Source organism: Festucalex cinctus, chromosome 14 (genome assembly GCF_051991245.1).
Source record: "Festucalex cinctus isolate MCC-2025b chromosome 14, RoL_Fcin_1.0, whole genome shotgun sequence".
Classification (NCBI taxonomy): Eukaryota; Metazoa; Chordata; class Actinopteri; order Syngnathiformes; family Syngnathidae; genus Festucalex; species Festucalex cinctus.
This window is the reverse complement of record NC_135424.1, coordinates 14,137,776-14,158,617: the sequence shown is the minus strand read 5'-3', so window position 1 is coordinate 14,158,617 and position 20,842 is coordinate 14,137,776. Positions and strand designations below refer to the sequence as shown.

Here is a 20,842-nt window from a genome sequence, read left to right as displayed (position 1 = left end):
CCAACATATGCCTGCACTCGATCAGCATGGTTTTTGTTTATTCCTTTCTACCCAATCCGCCACTAACTTGATGGTTAAACTTTAATGGTGAAATGGTGTAGCAAATGGATGGACTGGTGTTGCTTATAATCCGTTTTTATTCATTGCACAATATGCACATTGTGCAAATAATCAGGGAATTAATTTAGGTGTAATGTATTGTAGCAGTATTAGCAAAGTTAGGCAAAAGCAAAAGTCCTTATTTACCTTCTGGCACAACTGAATCTCAAGATCTGGCATGAATGTGTGTCTTTTCAGCTGAACGGTTTGGGAAAAAGCTGGAGGAGCTGTGCAAGGAGCGCGAAGCTCTGAAGCTCGGTTTGCCATCCAGACAGCCGAGTGTGGCTTTGTTCCTCCAAAGGCTCAGAGAGGTGGTGCACAGCGCCCTCCATAGGGCAGACAGCGGTCAGCACAGGTCAGTCAACCGAGGATCAGTGTCATTTGAATAACTACGCTAATCTGTCATCTCAGTTTTCACTATGTAATTGTTTCAGACACTTTGTATTAGTTCAGGATTAAATTGACTAATCAAAAGCCTAAATGTAGAATATTTAGTATAAAACTACTGAGGAAGTAGTAGTATGTACATGGTACTTCAAGGGGAAATTTTGAATTTGTGTAATTTTTTTTTACCCATCTTTGTCAAAACATGTTATGACTTTCCAGTAGTATATTAACCTCACAAGCCAGATTGATAATTGTGATGTGAACTCACAAATAGCGTGAGAATTCAGCTTGGTGGTAAGGTTAGTATTACAGAAAAAAATTGGAGGTTTTTAAATGTAGGGAGTAAAAGTCATCAGAAAAATACAGTTGTGCGTGAAAGTTTACATACCCTAAGCCTAAAGGGTATGTAAATTTATGAGAGCATTGTATGATGAGAAAAAGGCTTAATGCCCATAAAATTCAAAATACTTTGGCAATTGTTTTGGATCTTTTCAGGGGTTGAAGTTTACATGACTCGAGATGTGCATGTGAATTTTGGTGACAATTTAAAACATTTTTGTGTTACTAAGTGATGTTTAGCTTTTATACATTTATAGTTGTACTCATAAGTTAACATACCCCAAGGGTCTGTTAACTTTCAAGCACAAACAATATTTCAAACTCACATTCACATATATGGACAAGCCTTTAATTACCCTTAAGATGCAAACAAACCCATGAAAGCTCCACACAGTAAGCCTAAGCAGAGTGTTGAACCCCAAACATCAGAACTGTGTGGCAGACATGCAAACCACTTGTGTACTATGCTGCCCTAAATTTCCATAAACCGTCTCCCTGAATCTTTCCATACAGAGTACTCAAGTTGAAGTTCCTAAAATATACATTAAAATAGTCTTTTATCATTCACTGTGCCTAAGTAAAAACACTGAAATCTCATAAAGAGGAACATTGTATTCTTTTCACTACTATGTACCCTTTTACCAGAAAAAACAAAACAAAACAATGTTCTAAGCATAATTTTGGTTGTATTCTTGTAAATACAGTAATGATCTACTTTTGTGAAATACATTTATTCACATGAACAGGGTTACGTTTCCAGTTGTTTTTGTTCATCACAGTAGACCACACTCAGTGGTTTTGAATTAAGAAAAACAAACAAACAAACTGTAGTCCAAAATGTCCCATGCTTTTTTTTCGTGATCTTCAAGAGGATGTTTTCCCCTCCAGTAAAGAGAGTTGTGCAACATAACTCTTGTGACAGGAAGGAAATTTAGCAGGGGCACTGCTGCATACATCCTGAAATGTAGTTTAAAGCTCAAACATAATGTTTCTCTTATCTATTAGAAATGTTTTGAAATGACTACACATCACGCTAATTCTAAACAAATCTTAGCATGGAGGTCATCCGTCTTTATTTTTTAATTTTTTATTTTTTTAAGATGATCCCCGAGTGAAGCTGGCATTGAGAAAAACACACAAAAGATGCAAATGGCCTTGCTTGGGCTAGCTCGGACACAAAATTCTGTTTCCATAAAGTTTATAGAGGTGACTGTTTTGTTCTGTTGAGCAGGTTGGGAGCAGAATTCGATGCAGCAGAGCCGTCCGACTCAGTGCGCCGTCGAGATCGACTCATACAAGAAAAACGAACAGTTGAGGTAATTTCATTTTCAGTTCGAATAAGACGCAGACTGTCAAAGCTGTCGTAAGAATGATTTATGGCATTGACGTAATTTGCATGTTGGACGTTTTTCCAGTTATGTCACAATGGCATAACTTTCAATTTAGAATACTGAATTTGTCATCAAAATTGAAGCAGTCATATTGACAAACATGAGTTGCAATTTGACTGTTTTATGGTACACAATGACTTATTATGAGGGCACTGAAATGTTCAATGGCACAAATATTTATTTTTGAGAGATATACCAAGTATTTTGAGAAGGAAAATGGCTTTTGCAAGGGGAGCCATGATATTTTGCAATTTGTGCGAACTCTTCTGAATAATGCACTTGGTGTTTTGCAAATTTCAATTCTGATTTGAGAAATGTACCAAAACAACTGTGGAAAAACTGTAATATCTCCTCAGACATGATTATTTATTTACCAATTTATTTATTTATTTTTTAGCATGGCTTGTTGTCAAAATTAGTTAAGATGAAGCCTAATACCAGCATTGAGACTATGAATAACAAAATATCTCTGTGCTTTGGTAAAGTTCTGTTCACGATTGCGATGCAGGAGGAAATTGAGGAGCTGCAGCAGAGACTGGCGGCGCTAAAGGATCGCAGTCGATGTCTGGAGCAGCAGATCCAGCAGGAGGAGCAGCAGATGGAGGCTGAGGAGCTGGAGGGCTCCGTGCTGAGGAGCTGCACCACGGCCCAGCTCGCAGACATGAGCAGAACACTTGAGGATCTTGTGATGTCTGAGAACCGCCTCCAGATCGCCGTCTCCCCTCCTCCCTCCATGCTCAGGTTAGATTAAATGTAAATGTGTGGCTATGTTAAATTGAACGTTTTAATTTTCAAACAATACCAAAGAACAGTAATATTATTTCAATCAAACGTCAGAAGTTCCCTCACCTTGCAGTTACAATTCCTGCAGTACCGTCAGCAGCCTGATGAAGGTGCTAGAGAACCATCAGTTGCAGTGATAGCTCGGCAGGCCATACGTGTCCCGTCCTGTATTTTTCATCACCATAGATAGACCATGTTTAATTGGTTATACGTCCGTAAATAGCTTGAATCTTTGCTTCCCTGGTATGTTGATCTAATATCCTCAAGACAGTGTTTTTGTAATGAGGTTGTTTTATACTAGTAAGTCATAATATAATTTGATAGCACAGACAAGTGAAGCGGGGAAAACAGATGTTGTGTTGCATGTATAGATACACTTAACATTAATCCACTGGATTTAATAAAGTGTTGGTGTAGGTCAGGGGTGCCCAAACTTTTTCATTTGAGGGCCACATCCAGAAAATCAGAAGGACGCAAGGGCCACATAATGTTATCAAGAGAAATTGTGTTTAGTCCTAAAAATTGTACAAATAATTTATTTGTGCTTTTGCATATTTAGAAAAATGCAAGAGTATATAAACCAATTTATTTGTAATATGGCAGTAGGGTTATTATAGTTTTGCAATTTTTCATTTGAGTTTTTATTTGATTTTATTTTGAGTTGTTGTTTTTTTTTTAATTTAGTTAGAACCACCCTGGAAACCAATTAAAACTGTTAGTTTTTGTATTAGTTTTAGTTCTTTAATAAATGCTTAGTTTTAGTTTATTTAGTTTCAGTATTAGTTTTAGATTTTTTTGTGTGTATTACTTGTGCGCAATATTTAAAAAACACCATGGGCGTGACGTCATTATTCCGGTTTATATCAAAATAAATCTACTAAAAATCACATTTAAAATCATCCCCAAAGGCTCATGCATTAAATTAATTACCAAAGACTAAAACGAAGGACGTTTGCTATAATTATAATTAGCTTTAGTTAGTTTTGTAAACATAAAATATAGTTTCAGTTACTTTTCTTTTTTAAAAAGCATCTTCGTTTTTATTTTATTTCGTGAACGAAATTGGTTTTTGACTTTTAGTTTTTTCGTTAGTTTTAGTTAACTAAAATAACCTTTAATAGCACCTGTGTTTTTCGACACCTTCCCTTCTTCTTACTTTGACCATCTCCAAGCATTTTTGTTTTTATTTTATTTGAACTGAGTCAAATACCATTTTCAGCATATGTCGCGGGCCACTAAAAAATGGACGGCGGGCCGCAAATGGCCCCCGGGTCATAGTTTGGACATCACTGGTGTAGGTACTCCTGCACAATATATGAGGAGTGCGTTCCTTCCTTCATATACTCTTGAATCTAATTGGATTGCTTTCATTTCAGATGTAAAGTGAACGTATAGTAACCCTATTCTCTCTTTATAAGCATCCTCCTCTCTCACACCTGCTTGAAAGTGCTCTGAATGTTAATGTTTTTCCTCAAATGCAAATGATTACTTTGCATATCTAATGATAATAGCTCACGAGAGAGCACTCTGGGAAGCCTGAGTCTCGCCACGTGTTAGAAAGACATGTAAATTGTACTTATCACCTTCCCGGTGGCGTGACCCGCCATCACTGGCATAATTTGATATCTGACTTACTCTCACCTCAGCCGGAATGCATTTATTCTCACAACTGATTGAAATTTCCACCCCGGATATGGCATTCAGCTGCAAATCTCGCTGTGCCATGATTCAGGTCAGCAAGATGATTGTGTAGCAGTTTTGCCTTTTTGGAAAAAAAAGCAGGTTATGCCCATCAAGATTTTTTTTTTCTTGTTTGGTGAAGGATAGTCACCTTGCTCATTTAAAAACAAAGCTGCAGGTTTTAGACACATTTGAACACTGTTTGATAAAAGGTTCACAAATTTATTGCAACTACTAAATTATTACTTTATCAACTGAAAAATGCAACCGCACAAGTTGGACCTATTTGCATGTTTACACTCATCAATGACATCATTTATTGATTAATTCGATGACTCACACTCTTATCTACAGTAATAGTCAGTCAGCAAAGTCCATGTTTGTCGCCATAGAAATCAAAAGAATGAGTCACGAAAGAGTATTAAACATGCTTGATGAGTTTAGTGCCAATGCTCAAAAACTTTCTGTGTAAAACTCCTCTTCAGTGTCTACAGGGATCAATGCTGGGTAAAAAGTGCAATCAAACTTTTATTGGAACCTTAAGAAAGTTTTAAAAGTCACCAACTATTTTGAATGATCACATTTTATTCAACTAAAGATGGGAAAATCTAAGAGGAAATCATTTCCGGATGGAGAAAACAAAGCAATGAAATTATCCGTTTGATTGTACTGTAACATTTTGATTTCCTTTTGCAGACTTCAGGAACAGGAGCAGGCATTGAATCTATCCATCAAGGAAGCTACAGCCAAAGTAAGCCCCTATTTTTTTTTTTTTTTTTTTTTTTTTTTGAGTGAGCGTGTATGAATTTCAATGAGTGGCATGTTGAAATTGAAAGGATGTGCTGTACATCAGCTTCAGCTTGGTAAATCTGCATGCTAAATGTCAGCGTTTGTATTCATGCGGTTATTTCTATTTGACGAGGCAGTGAACCTTCCACGATTGAAGTGGAAGGGTCAGAATCAGCAGAGGATGTTGTTTTGAAAGTGTCCTGTTCAAAAATGTATTGCATCTCTGTGATACCTTTTCTATAATTAAAAAACGAAAAGTCAAGAGTGCTCAAACCTTTTCATCACTCTTAAGTTATGCGTCCGTTGCTTGGTCTATATGCTTGTGGGAGTGTTATCACATTTTGTTACGCAATGATTGAAGTAAATGGATGTAAATACAATTTTTTAGCAATATGACAGTATGCAAATAGGCAAATTTAGCGCCATCTAACACAAATTGCAATTTGCATCTTTAAATACTGTCAGGTGTAAACCTGTTTCTATAACGCAGGCAATTTGAGGAAACCTTTTGGCTCATGTTTACATTTTTAAAGAGGAAAGTCAACCTTAAACATTTCTTGACAATAATATGTTGTATGTGACCTCACGAGTATATATGACATTGTGATTAATATTACATTTGTGGAATATGAGTTAAGCAACAAAATCCAACCGTTTTTATCCATCTCAGCGGGTGGCCATTTTGTCACTTGTTGTCGATTGAAGATGACATCACAGCTGCTCAGGCAACAGCTAATCACAGCTCACCTGTTTTCTGAAGCTGAGCAGTGATTGGTTGTCACCTGAGCCCTGAGCAACTGTGATGTCATTTTCACTTGACAGCAACTGCCAAAATGGCCGCCTTCTGATATTAATAAAAACTATTTCACTATTAAAAAAATATTTCACTAATGCAATATTAATCAAAATATCATATTTAGACTAGTTGTGCTGCATATATATATAATTTTATATATTTTAACAAAATTTATCCTGCCATATTGCCTATTAACAACAGGGTGCCCCCAAGGACTAAATGACGAGCCCAAAGGCCTGTTCTAAAAATAGCTCACCAGTGATTGATTGGTCCCGCACCATTAATGAATCTAGTAGTGTGGTTCTAAATTGTGTGTAAATTCAATTGGCCTGGTGGTGATAAGTCAAGTCCCAATGAAGTGTAGAATTTAAGTGTTGATAAATGTTTTATTGCATTAATGTTGTATAAATAATCTTAGTATGCTGATTTAACTCACTGGATAAAGAGACCTACTTCTTTCCAAAATAGTGTGCTGACATTTAACACATCTCTCCCTTTACTGGTTATTTATTTACGAGAAGTGGTGCCCGGCAACTGCAGATTAAGAAATTTCACTCAAGCTTAGCAGTAGTGCGAACAAGTCATGTTGCATGCATGACTGTTCTTTTGTTAGGCAGAGTTCATTCCTCCATTGTAAACCTATTTACTGCTGTTAAGTGGTACCTCATCTACATCCTGTCATGAATACCAAGTTGAGTCCTTCTTTATGGCAATCAGGCGAGTCTAGTGGCAGTTTCACTTTGAGAGTGACCTTGCATGCCTCTCATAGGTTTGCATTTCCCACTGATTGATCTCAAAGCTTAATGTGGAAAACACCAGCGGCAAGTATACATTTGAAAAGACTAATTGGAGGTTGAGGGGGATGTGGGGTGGGGGCAACAAAGACAATTTTATTGTTTCTGTGTTCTTGACAAATACGCCATTAAATGGTTGATGGTGCTCCAAAAGCTCCTCAGAAGATTTTCATTTTTTTTTAGACACCTGATGTAAAAGAATGCTAAGTTAAAAAGTAATTCAGTCCATTACAAGTGTCTTTCGCTTTAAAAGTAGTCTTGAAATTAAATCACTAGTTACATAAATGCCTTTTATGTTGGAAGCAGCTTCCAATTCGTGTAAAGCTTTAAATAGAATTATGCAAGCCTGACATATTTCTATATTTCTGTGTGAAGAAGACTCCCTCAGAGATGCTCTGCCGCAGAAAAACCAATCCATTTGACAACATTTTCAAAGGCTAGCGCAAAACTGTGTCAGGTTGAAGAAGGAAACATGAAGGTGAATCCTGCTCCACGTCCCTTTGAGCCATGAATGTAGCTCCTCATAAGATGAGAGTTGCGTCGCGGGTATTTGGATATGGTTGTCTACTCTACACTGCATAAAAAACACAAGTTGAAAGGGGCTGATGGAGGCCAGACGGGTTATATCAGTAGCCATCAGCTTGCAAGAGCTGTGGTGTCACATCCCCCATGACATTCACTGTCTCTCTCCTCTCTGACATTACTATGGCATCTTTTATGGAGATTTCACATTTACACACATCCATATGAAAAATAGAGACGTCTTTGTCTTCCTAAAGGTTAGGGACATGTAAAACATCAGGCTGTACTGCATATTCAAAGAAGAGGGAGCGTAGAAGAGCGAAACAAATCGGTGACGTCTTGTAAAAATGAGTTGGAAAAGAACATTGGAACAGAGCTGGAAATGAACCGTGCATCCTCTGGGATCCATGTGCCTTTTAGTGACTAACCTCCCCCCTCCCTGTTCTTTTCTTTCGCTAGGTGGTCATGAGTCAGAAGCTGGGCAGCAGCCTCAGGATGAAAGTCAGTGAGACTGAAACTCAGCTCTTAGCTTTGCATGAAGCCAAACTGGCCGCCATCTCAGGTGACTCCACCTTTCCGCCCATGTTATGCCTTAATTGACAGTGGAATCTCTACATTCAAACAAACAACCAAACAAACAAAAGTAGAATATAATAATACGGCGGTGAGATTGCATGAAAATCCAGAGGTCAAACTTCTGCCATTTTTATTATGTAATGCAATTTTTCAGCATATTTTAAGAGAACAGATTGCTTTGGCTTGTATGTGTTTTGTCCACGGATGGGCAACTGGCAGTGCATGCAAACTTTGATTATTTCATACCCATAAAAACAAAACAAAAAAATAAAACATTTTCTACAAAGCCCCCAAAAATTATAAAAAATTGAAATTCAACCTATATTTTACACAAAAAAATGGTTCTTCCATAAATTTGTTTATTTATAAAGGTGAATGCCCAAGCGTGAGTAAGCCGGGGTCGACTGCAGTTTTAAGATGTAATATCACCAATCACCACTAGATGGCAGTCATGGCTTAGTTATGCTTATACCGGACTCTTATACTGTCCTATACTACAATGTGATTAGTAGGGTTGCACGATATTGGAAAAATATGCAATATAGCTGTTGAATATTGCGATATCGATATTATTGCGATATTTAACATGTACCTAAAGAATAACATTTTTATTATCTAATGAAAGAATAACATTGATTTCATGTGGAAAAATAAGCGAGCTAAATATATTGTTAGTTAATTAATTGTAATCACCCTAGATAATGTTCAACTATTGTATGGTGATGATGATATTTACGTTGTCATCAGATGAAAGCATACAATTCCATATGAAACTTATTGCATGTATTTACCATATGCATATTGCATGGGCCAATATCATGATATCGATATTTTTCAATATATTTCCCAGCCCTAGTTAGTAGGCCTAATATAAGGTTCAGAGTCAGAGGTACCCATAGAAAACTAGTGCAAGCACAGAGAGAACATGCAAACAAGCCCATATTCGAACCCATGACCTCTAAACTGTAAAGCAATAAATCGACAATAATAATTAAAGAATGGAATTCTGTGCATTTTCATTGTGACTCACCTCACAAGCAATAAACTCTCCGCACATTCATCACAGGTTACGTGTTAATTTAAATGGCCCTTTTTATATGTTACTTTCCTGCACGCTTAATAACGGTTTTATGGCGGTAATAGTTTGACCCTATAACCCATTCCTCCATTATTTCCCATGGGAAAAATATATTCTCAATCCAAACACATCAGAGGATGACCAGTGTTCTGGAATTTGCTCCTCCTTGAGGGTTTCACTGTACTTATACAAGCTCCATTAACTTCATTTAATTCCACCATGAATGTAAAAGTCACTCATTAATGAGCGGTGTAGGCAATCATGTGTATCTGTGGCACACCACTGCAGGTAATGACTTCAGCAGTGCCAAGGAGCTGAAAGCTGAGATGAAGGCGGTGAACCAGGAGCAGGAGCGGCTGGAGGCTCTGGCCAAGAGACTGCACAGCCTCAGCTCGGGTAGCAGCCAAGAGCTGGCCAGGATGAAGGAGCAGCGGCAGCAGCTCAGACAGGAGCTGGAGCATAGGGAGGTGCGGCATGGTGAGTCTGTCTGCACTCAGATTAGACTTGTGTCCCCCAGGAGGAAGGCTGTCGCAGGAAGAGGAAATAACTTGAGGAAACAATAATCAAACAGATTTAGCCTGCGCGTTATCGTACAAGACTTTTGAAAGTCAACAAGGCTATGGCAAACTTTAATAACCTCCAGTTGCTCATTTACGTAGTTGGTTTGGCTCACCAATGCCTGTCTTAAATGTTTTACTGGTAGTTAATTTAATTAAATTAAATTAATTAATTTATTTTATAAAGGGCATATTTACAAGGTATCCCAGGTTCACAAGTCCCCAATTATTTATCGGCTTTTCTTCTTTCCTTTGTGACATAATCTCCTTAGCCTTATTGAAATTTGTATTTAAGAATTTATCTGTGAATTTGCACAAATAAACTACTAAATATGTACAGTATTAATGTGGTCACACAAAGCGAGCACTACCTGAAACATAACTCTTCGAAGCAGATGCGCCTCTTCATGTTTTATCTTTGACATATTTATTTCTGTTGTCATTTTTACTTTGTACACGTCTATGATGGATGGATGGATGGATGGATGGATGGATGGATGGATGAAGAGATGGATGAAGAGATGGATGTATGGAGAGATAGATAGATAGATAGATAGATAGATGGAGAGATGGATGGAGAGATGGATGTATGGATAGATAGATAGATAGATAGATAGATAGATGGATGGATAGATAGAGAGATAGATGGAGAGATAGATAGATAGATAGATAGATAGATAGATAGATAGATAGAGAGATGAAGAGATGGATAGATGGATGGATGGAGAGATAGATAGATGGGTGGATGGTGAGATAGATAGATATGGATGGATGGAGAGATGGATGGATAGATGATAGATGGATAGATAGAGAGATGAAGAGATGGATAGATGGAGGGAGATTAATGGAGAGATAGATGAAAGATAAAGAGAGATTAATGGAGAGAGAGATGGATGGATGGAGAGATGAGAGATAAAGAGATCGGCAGTATTAAGCTTCCTAAGTGGGAAGTATAATAATTAATTAGTAACACGACAGAATAAATAATACACCCAATTTGTACAGTGTGCAACTAATGATCTGACTAATATGTATGCATAACAAATAAAATCCATCCATAATAATAAAATTACGTATAATAATTAAAGGTTAGTACCCATGAACACTGAAAATTTGTTGCATTTTTGATAGGTTCATCCCTTTCGCAAAAAAACACCTCTTTAAATATGAATCTCTCCTTTTAGAGAGGTCCTCTCTTATGTTGCTCCACGCTGAGATTCTAGGACATCAAAGACGGGTGACTTTTCTTGCAAAGGGACCGAAAATTTGCCATCTGTCTTTGGGGACTACATCAAATGAGTTTGCATCAGAATTGGCAGCTGTTAAGAGGAGGTGGAGTGCGAACGAGGGAAATACACTTTAGATTTGTGTGAACTAGCCAATTACCCTCCAGCCGCACGCTGTCAATATGACGTTTCAGCGCTACAGGAGAGCTAAATGCTGCTTAAAACAACCCTTTGCCTTTTTGGAGTGCTAACTAAAGGGTTTGGCCTCTTGGCATTGCGTTTTGATGGCACCACCCGCAGTGCTCCTCCAATCCATCAGTCACAGGCAGATCTCGATAAAGGTCACTTCACTGTGTGAGGTGGGGGCATGAAGAGGGGGGGGGAGGGGAAAGTGACGAGACACCAGTGCAGGTAGTGAAGCTATTGCAGCAACCGTGCATGTTCACTCAGCCTTTAACATCCTCTCTTATCCGGATCATTAGTGACTACAGCCTGGCCATTAGTGTTGAGCCATTGTCTGCTTTTGAATGTGCCATCTCTCGTCACTAGGGGGCACACTTTCATTGTTTTGTGTGGCCCTTGTAGTCATTATAATAGTGGCAACTTGTGGCAATTAAGATGTAAAACTTTTAGCTGCTCGAAGACATTCACGCCCACATCGATTACGAGACAAAGATTTGACAACCCCAACAATCTATACATCATACCGCTGTATCTTTAAATACATGTTGTGTCTGATAATGCACATTGCAGCACTGAAGTCCACACAAAGAAGCCAAGTAGGATGTTCGGGCTTGAACAAAGGAATCCGAGTCAGGTGGATAAACGCATCACTACGTGGGACGAGATGGCGAGATAATGATTGGTTTTTCGCTTTGCTCAAATGCTCAAGTGGGCGCACGCAATATGGCAGCAGCAGCAATTTCTCAATGTGTTGCTGACACCAAGCTAGGGGCTCATTAAACTGTCAGCCAACTTGGTAATAAGGGTCTGGCGCACACAAGCTGGAACCTGATAGTCTACAAACAGCACATTACCAGTCGTCGGGTAGAGAGGGTTGGAAATTATTTTTTTTACTTAAAAGTCAAGTGGCCACTGAGATATTTACTGCATTACTTCCTAAAAGACTGGAAACATCTGAACAATGAAACAACAAAAATTGATGTAAAGTACAGCAAACCCCACCATGGTCATGACAAAACTTCTAATGCAAGACACTTTGGAAATGGTTTAATCTTGTTGCTTCTTCTAGTGTTCAAGAATCAATCTTCTTTTCAGGGGGTAGAAATGGGGCTTTTAGTCATACTCGTAGGCGACGTAATTTTTCGATTGCTCATGAATGAAGACCGTTGTGTTCACGGCCACAACGAACAAAAACACCTGTTTTTAAATGCGCGAAACTGCGTGCGTTTGCAAAAATTCCAAGACCCAGTCTAACCTGCCCCTGCGCAGATTTAGACCGCTCTTCATGTTAGATTTGCACTGGGCACAAAAATAGAGCCCTCATGACAAAACCGTACAAAATATCAAATCCAGGTAGCAGCGCATGAGAAGTCGTGGTTGTGTTCTTTTCAAAATTGGTTTTAAAAAATGGCTGAATAAAAAAAAAAAAAATGTTAATTGAAGACACAAGGGAAGACAATATGAAAGTCAATGGAAGACTTTTGTGGCTTTTCTCCGCTTCAAGCCCTATTGATAGTATTTATTGCACTCTTACTACCCTAGAAACATCTCGTCACAATAAAAATGGATGTACATCCTTTGAAAAGCACCATAGTGCTTTAATAAAAGAACCACGGTCATGATAAAAGCTCTAAAACAAAACACTTGTGAAATGATTTCATCTTTTCGAGTGTCTGAGACCATCTTTCCCCTCGCAGTGTTCAGGGTGGGGCTTTTGGATTTCCGAGCCATTATGTCCTTAATTGCCATTGGCATGAGTGTTGATGAATACGACATCCATTATAGCCAGAGGTTTCACTCCCCGCTGAGAGAGTAATTTTGTCCCCAAGAGAGATTTCGAGTGATGCTAAATTTGCAAATAAATAATTGAAAGACCGGACAAGAAGGGTAAACGACCCCCAAGAGTGTGGACAATGAGATGTGAAAGCGCTGACTGTGCGTTCTCTTTAACTCTGGTAATGCTTATTTAATACTATTTTTAGTATTCGTGTGGTGTTCTTGGGTAAGAGTGTAGTCATTTGAGTTTAATTTGATGAAGACATAAACAGTATGCTGCCAATTTTTAATATTCTGTAACACAGTCAATGAATTGCTTTTGTTGTGCTCACCCCCACCCACGTCACCTTCATTCTACTTTTCAGCAGTTTTTTTTTATTTTTGGACTCTGGCCAGTCATTCTTGTATCTAGCAATGGAAGTGCACATCCAAATACTGCCACTCAGAGTTATTACACAAATGCCATTTTCCTCTTAATGGAGTGCTGATAGTAATGCCGAGGGCATTCGTATATGATTTATTCATTACTCTGCCACTTTTCGGGGGCTTCTATTGAGAACTTGATGGGAGGTATGACAGCACTTCACCAAAAAAAAGGCTTGGTATGATTGAGAGTGCTAAAGTGGTTAAGTGGACCCGGGAGAGTGTTTCCTGCCTTTTGTTTCTGAAGTTCTTTTTAGCATGATTCCTTCTTCCTGTGATTGAGTATGGGTTATTATGGGACTTTTCATTGTGTATCATGTCAGAAATCTCAACGTATGTGTACCCATATGAATCACTATTAAAAAAATCCACAGTGTCAATCAATGTCTTCGCTTCAAATGACACTGCATAGTGAGAAAGTTAATTAAATGGAGAGCTAACTGTAAAAAAATGTGCAGCTTTGTATATTGAATTCCACCTTTGTGGTCATTTATTGTTGCTATTCAGTTAGTATTAGACTAGGTGAGACCGTGTAGAGCAGTGGTGTCCAAACTACGGCCTGGGGGCCATTTGCGGCCCGCCGTCCATTTTTTAGTGGCCCGTGACATATGCTAAAAAATGGCGTTTGACTCAGTTCAAATAAAATAAAAACAAAAATGTTTGGAAATGGTCAAAGTAAGAAGGGAGGGTGTCGAAAAACACACGTGCTATTAAAGGTTATTTTAGTTCACTAAAACTAACGAAAAAATAAAAATTCAAAAAACAATTTTGTTTTAATATATAACGAAATTAAAATAAAAACAAAGATGCTTTTTAAAAAAAGAAAACTATAATTATAGCAAAAATGTCCTTTGTTTTAGTCTTTGGTAATTAATTTAATGCATGAGCCTTTGGGGATGATTTTAAATGTGATTTTTAGTAGATTTATTTTGATATAAACTGGTATAATGACGCCGCGACCATGGTGTTTTTTTAAATATTGCGCACAAGTAATATACATTTAAAAAACAAAAACAAAAAAAACAAAAAAACTAAAACTAACACTGAAACTAACTAATCTAAAACTAAGCATTTATTAAAGAACTAAAACTAATAAAGAAAACTATCAGAACCACCCTGAAAACTAATTAAAACGAACTACATTTAAAAAAACAAAACTCAAATCAAAATAAAAACTAAAATGAAAAATTGCAAAACTATAATAACCCTACTGCCATATTACAAATAAATTGGTTTATATACTGTAGCATTTTTCTAAATATGCAAAAGCACAAATAAATTATTTATACATTTTTAGGACTAAACACAATTTCTCTTCATAACATGTGGCCCTTGCGTCCTTCTGATTTTCTGTATGTGGCCCTCAATTGAAAAGGTTTGGACACCCCTGGTGTAGAGTTAGCCTGAATTATGAGTTATGGAGAACTGTATTCTGTATTTGTAACAGCAAGTCATACTAGTAATGTCCTGACAAATCAGATCCTTGTCTTCAACAATTGCACTGAGTAGTGTCGTCCTTCATCACCTCTGAGCAATTCCAATTTTAATCAGCACCAATTTGTCCTTCTGATACTCATTTCTTGCTTATGCCTGAAATTAGTCGATTAATCAATGCACTATTCATTGGGAAATGACAAATCAATTTATGCATCTTAAAAGGCACAAATGTGAAAAATGTGTTTTTATTTTGGAGATAGGCTAACGGAAATTAGCATAGATGTTTAAGTGCAGCATGCAACAATGTCCACAGGCATGGCATGTTTTTTTTTTTTTTTGGACTATATGTTGCACTTTTTTTTTCATACTTTGGCCGGTCCTGCAATGTATAGGCAAGTGTGACTTGTATATAATAAAATTAGAGCTCAGATTTCCTGGCAGCGAGTGAACTGGATTTGAAACTTCCGCTTCTAACTACGGAAATGTTGTCCTTTTTTAGTTTAAAATGACTTACCTCAACTCGAATCCTGCATTACTGTGACCGAAGGCCTTTTGGTGCTATAAATTGTTGTTGCGGATGCTGCATGCTAAACTAGCGAGCTAGCTCGGGAGACGGTTCCCTCGTTTGTTGCCGTGAGAGGCGGCAGCAAAGTAAGTACGTACAAATGTCACATTGGTTGCCAAGACTACTTTTATTTCTTCTTTTTTTCCTTCTACTTTCTTTTGGCTGTTGGAAAATACTTTTGGTGCATACCACCATCACCTTTTTAAAGCACAGTCCGAGCTCTATTGTTCTTGGTCTTTGGTTTTTGTAAAATATTTTTCCCCCAAAAAAGGTGACCTGAAGTTATAAAATAAGTTTTTTTATGATGCATGTTTTGATTGGTGTGCCTTATACAGTGGAGCGACTTATTGTCCCCCCAAAAATATGATATATTCTCTCTGCTTTTTGGGAACAATTATTTCTGTAGCTGAACTTTTTGCTTTTAGGACTTGTATAACTGTGACAACCCCCCCCCCCCCCAAAAAAAAAAATAAAAATAATAAAAAATGCTTCAAAAGTCTGTAGTGAGGATGCAAAAAATGAACTGATATATAGCATGGTTTTACTGTAATATATTTTTGTTCAAGTTAACTTTCAGAGCACAGAAGGAGGCCACATTATCAAATTGTAATGTAAGGTTAAAAAAAAAAAAAAAAGGAGTAGTAATCGAGAAGGGAAATGAAGTCTGTGTTGCGCAGGCTTGACAGTAGTGAGTTTCACAAGAGGGATGTGATGAGGTGGGCAGGTGGAAAAGTGAGGTGGAGAGAGGATGTGGATCGAAGTGTGTGAGATTTAGTGGCAATCCATATAAAGTATGACAGATATTTTAGTAGTGGATGATGTTATGAATGGCCCTTGAAAGTGCATGAGCGTTTTGAAACATTCTAAATTGATGTGGTAGTCACTATAGCTGTTGTAAGACCAAGGTGATATTGTAATGATGTGAATTCTGGACTAGTTGAGTCTATGGAGGGATTTGTGAAAGAAATTGAATTGTAGTAATCGATTTGGGAAGTGACCAGTTTGTAAACAAGGAATATAACGGTTAGAGATTGCTGAAAGCAATTTATATTGCAGTGAAGAAAGCATGCAAACTTGTATGTGTCATGTTTCGGTTTTGGGGGGTTGGGTTTTGGTTTAGTTTGGGGTGTGTTTATGTTGTCTGTTGTCCGGTTTTGTGTCCCCTAGTCTTGTCATAGTTAACCTAGTCCACCTGTGTGTAGCTCCCCTCCCCGTTTGTGTTGCTAATTAGTGCCCTCTGCCTGTTGTGTTTCCCAGGTGTGTCTTGTTAGTGTCTCGTTAGTGTTGTATTTAGTTAGTGGGGTTTGTTCACGCGTCGAGTTAGCATTGTCTTGTCTTGTCAAGTCAAGTTGAGGTGTGCTAAGCTGTGTGGCTAGTGTCTTTCTCGACGTCTGGTCAAGTTTCTCCATGTCTGGTCAAGTTTTTCTACGTCTGGTCAAGTTTCTCTCCGTCTGGTCAAGTTTCTCAACGTCTGGTCAAGTTTCTCGACATCTGGTCAAGTTTCTCCATGTCTGGTCAAGTTTTTCTACGTCTAGTCAAGTTTCTCAATGTCTGGTCAAGTTTCTCCATGTCTGGTCAAGTTTCCCTACATCTGGTCAAGTTTCTCAACGTCTGGTCAAGTTTCTCAACGTCTGGTCAAGTTTCTCGACATCTGGTCAAGTTTTTCTACGTCTAGTCAAGTTTCTCATTGTCTGGTCAAGTTTCTCCACGTCTGGTCAAGTTTCTCCACGTCTGGTCAAGTTTCCCTACGTCTGGTCAATGTATCACCCACAAGCCAAGTGTTTTCTCGTCCACGTCTCCTCAAGCGTCTCCACGTCTACTCGTGTGTCCACGTCCAGTCTGTCCACATTCAGTCCAGTCATCATGTCAAGTCTTCTCACGTTCAATCCAGTCCTTTATTCAGTCAATAAAGTTATTCTTCTTTCTGCCTTTCTCCCTGCCTGGTTTCTCCGCCTTTGGGTCCATCTCCCCACAACCACTCGCTCCACACATCGTAACAGTATGTTATTTATGTGAGCTTGAAATGATAGGCTGTTGTCAAGAATGACACCCGGACTCTTAACCTGGGATGAGGGGAAAATGGTAATAAGGAAAATGATCTTTTTAAAAAGTATAGATTTGGACCCAACAAGGAGAAATTATATATTTTAATTATATATTTTTTGCATCACCCTGCTCACTAAAAAACATCCTTGTTGGAGTGTGGTGCATTGCTAAAATAAAAACTACCTCCAATCATGCACGTGTACACAGACATTTTTGTCAAATGACTCCTTTTGGATTCTTTGTGTGCGTTCATGCATACAGTCGCACAATATGTTTTCTGTGCCAGCTGTTGTCTGGGTATTGCTGTGCATTGCGGTCCCAAAGCTGTACAATATCATGGGTTATTGAGCGTGTGCAATACCAGCCTGCGCCCCCTTCCTTCACTGCCAGCGCTGCTGTTCCGTTCAGCTGCATCCACGCTGTGCGTGTGCATAATGTAGAGCGTGTTCGTGTTACCTGCAGCGCTTTGCTTAAACACATTCATCACAGCCAATGCCTTCAGCTCAGTTACAAAGACACACAATTGCTCTTCTGCCTTATTATGCGCAGGCTTTTATAACATGCATATCATTGTCGCTGCATTAGCACAGAGACGCCTCTAATTTGTTAGACAACACGGAAGCCCCACAGATGTTCGGTATTGTTACGAGGCAGTCAGGAAATTACTATATTATTCATTTTCAATTACTGTGCTCTTCTAATGCTCGTATAATTCATTGTTAACTTTGTGTATCGCTGTGCGATAAATCTGCTCTATTTGCTTTGTCTCTATAAATACTCTGTGTTCTAATCTACTTCTTAATGTCAAATTTTGTCTCATCTTACTAATTATTTTTACTGAGCCACTCCAGCTAAAAATTAATATTCAAACCTGTCAGGGCAAATGGCTCATTTGGATCATTAACTCATTCAAACCCAAAAACGTACAAATACGTTTTTTAATCCTTTGTCCTGTACTCCTGTTTTTTTTTTATTTTTTATTTTTTATGCTAGCACATACAAAAGATAGATACTTTATTAATTCCCGTAAGGGGAAATTTAGTTGTCCAGCAATAGCATCAGGAAAATAAATAAAATAAACAATAAAAACATACATCTCAACAGTACTCAATGTATAAAAAAAAAGAAACCGGACAGTTTACATCAATACTGATTATTAGAAAAATGGATAGCAGCTGGAATAAAAGATCTCTTAAAACGCTCGGTTCTACAGCGCACATGGAGAAGACGGGCAGATTTATTGCTCCTTTGAGCAGAAAGTGTCTCATGCAGCGGATGCCTCGTGTTGTTGAGGATGGGCTGCACTTTTCTCCCCAAGCACCTGTCCACAACTTCCACCACTGAGTCTAGTGACTCCCCGACCACAGACCCTGCCTGCTTAACTATTTTGTCCAGTTTGTTGCGGTTTCTGATTGAGGTGTTATTGCCCCAGCAAACAACAGCATAAAAAAGAACAGCAGCAACAACAGACTGATAGTCAGCATCAAATTGCACACATCAAAGGACTTCAGCCTACGCAGAAAAAAAGAGCCTTGTCTTGTCTTTCTTGTCTTTTTTTTTTATAAAGGCTATAAAATGCTTTGTTACTGCTTCTGACATGAAGCGGTTGCTTAAAGCGATGGTAGTTATTGCAAAAAACGGCCATCAGGTGGCAATAGAGTATAAGAGATCAGCTGGGGCCATGTTGCAACAAGCTCTTTTTCCCAGTGTTTTCAACAGGTTTGTGAATAATGATGAAACTTAGCTATATTCTAATGCTAATTGCTGCAAAACGGAAACGGATACAAGTATACTTTTTTTTCTGATGAAAGAAGAAGCTCTAATCTTGCTTTTGGTAGGTTCCATGTTTTTATAACAATAGAACAAAAATATTCAGTGGACCTTGCAAAATCAGTCAAAATACCGTAAAACAGCCGGGAGCGAAGAGGGTTGCTACAGTGACAATGGCTGCAAGTGAATGAGTTAAGTTCTGATTGAATTTGGATGGCTTCTTGGAGCCAGTTTTGGGGATCTGGAATCAGTGTTTTGAGCACCTGCTGAGATCACTGTCACAATGGGAGGCTGAGCTTGGCCTCGTGTATCACGGACTACAACAGTGGCTCTTCATCTTCAATGGCTTTTTAGTACTGATTTTCTTCGCATGGTCTGCCAAATGACATGGCCTCCCGCCGACTTACAGGAAGTGGTCATATCGCCCATCGCTTGGGTTCATTTCGCACAGGGGTAGCTTTTGCTGCTCTGTGCCTGGACCCTTTCTATTAGCTTCCTTTCATCTGTAATACCTACAAAGGCTCACTAGTTTTGCTGGCAGTTGGCATGGCGACAAGATGGTGCGCTGACTCTCCTCAGCATATAACAGGATTCGCATAGGAGGAAATATGAATATGTCTGCATTACCTATCTTCATTCCTTGTGTCTTTTTCTATTCCTTGCAATAAATCCTATCTAAATTTGTCTCTTGCTCTTGTCAAGCCTGAGCCCACTTTGTCATCTCTCATTTGTACATACTATCATCCATCCAAAGTCAGTCTTAAAGCCTGCCCCATGTATAATTCAGTGGCTATCTATTTGCATGCTGCTTAATAAATGAATGAATGCATGGATGAAAGTTGACATGGGAGACAGGATATGATATCACACAGCAATTAAAGAAGTGGTAAGTGTCGTCCACGTGCACCATATGAGGAGATTTGGCCACGCTGTCTCTCCCTCCCCATACACACGCAGCGTCCCGAAATAGCCGAGCTATCTGCGTTGTGCTTGCACACAAGTGTGGACACAAGTGTGTGTTTGTGTGTTACTAAACCATTTTTCCTTTCTCCCTGCTGTGTCTGCCTGTCGCCCGTCTCATACCGGAGCTGACACTGTCTAATAACCACCATCGAGACAACATTACAAATTGCATGTCAAACTACGGCATGATTCAGAACACCAATTAGGTTTCTTGTCACCATTCGGTGTGAGATCTAAATAGAAGCACTGGTACCTGACCTTCAGCTCACTATGATAGTAGAATTAGTACATAGGGAATATTCACCACGTGGTTCATGTGGGGCAGTACAGTGTGTTAGTGGGTAGCACGTGTGCATCACAGTTGAGATGTACAGGATTTGAAATCTGTTCAGGCCCTCCTTTGTGTTTGCATGTTTGCTTGTGTGCATTCTCTCTAGTTGATCTAGTTTCATTGATACATATCAAATCATCTTTTATTGGAGAGATATATTTTAAAAGGAAATAGCAGTTTTATAGTGACAAGTCCATTCAAATATATGTTAAGCGACAACAAAAAAAGTCATTGCATCATATCTTCTGGAACTGAGACGCACCATTTGGGAATCAAACCGCACCATTTGGGAATCAAACCGCCCTTGAATCGTTCGCTATAAACCCTTCAA

At 38.5% G+C, this 20,842-nt stretch overlaps 1 protein-coding gene across 5 annotated transcripts in view; it reads left to right on the top strand.

The window, feature by feature from the left end:
- disc1 (DISC1 scaffold protein) overlaps positions 1–20,842 on the top strand; it is a 55,865-nt gene that overhangs the window by 11,323 nt on the left and 23,700 nt on the right. For all 5 annotated transcript variants that reach the window (XR_013278461.1, XR_013278462.1, XM_077495573.1 and 2 more), the window contains exons 4-9: positions 298–454; positions 2,057–2,141; positions 2,725–2,957; positions 5,376–5,430; positions 8,040–8,142; positions 9,523–9,711. Coding sequence is in view for 3 of the 5 variants with exons in the window: in XM_077495573.1 (XP_077351699.1) it covers positions 298–454; positions 2,057–2,141; positions 2,725–2,957; positions 5,376–5,430; positions 8,040–8,142; positions 9,523–9,711 (822 nt within the window). In the remaining 2 variants the exon portion in view is untranslated. The remainder of the gene's footprint in view (positions 1–297; positions 455–2,056; positions 2,142–2,724; positions 2,958–5,375; positions 5,431–8,039; positions 8,143–9,522; positions 9,712–20,842) is intronic.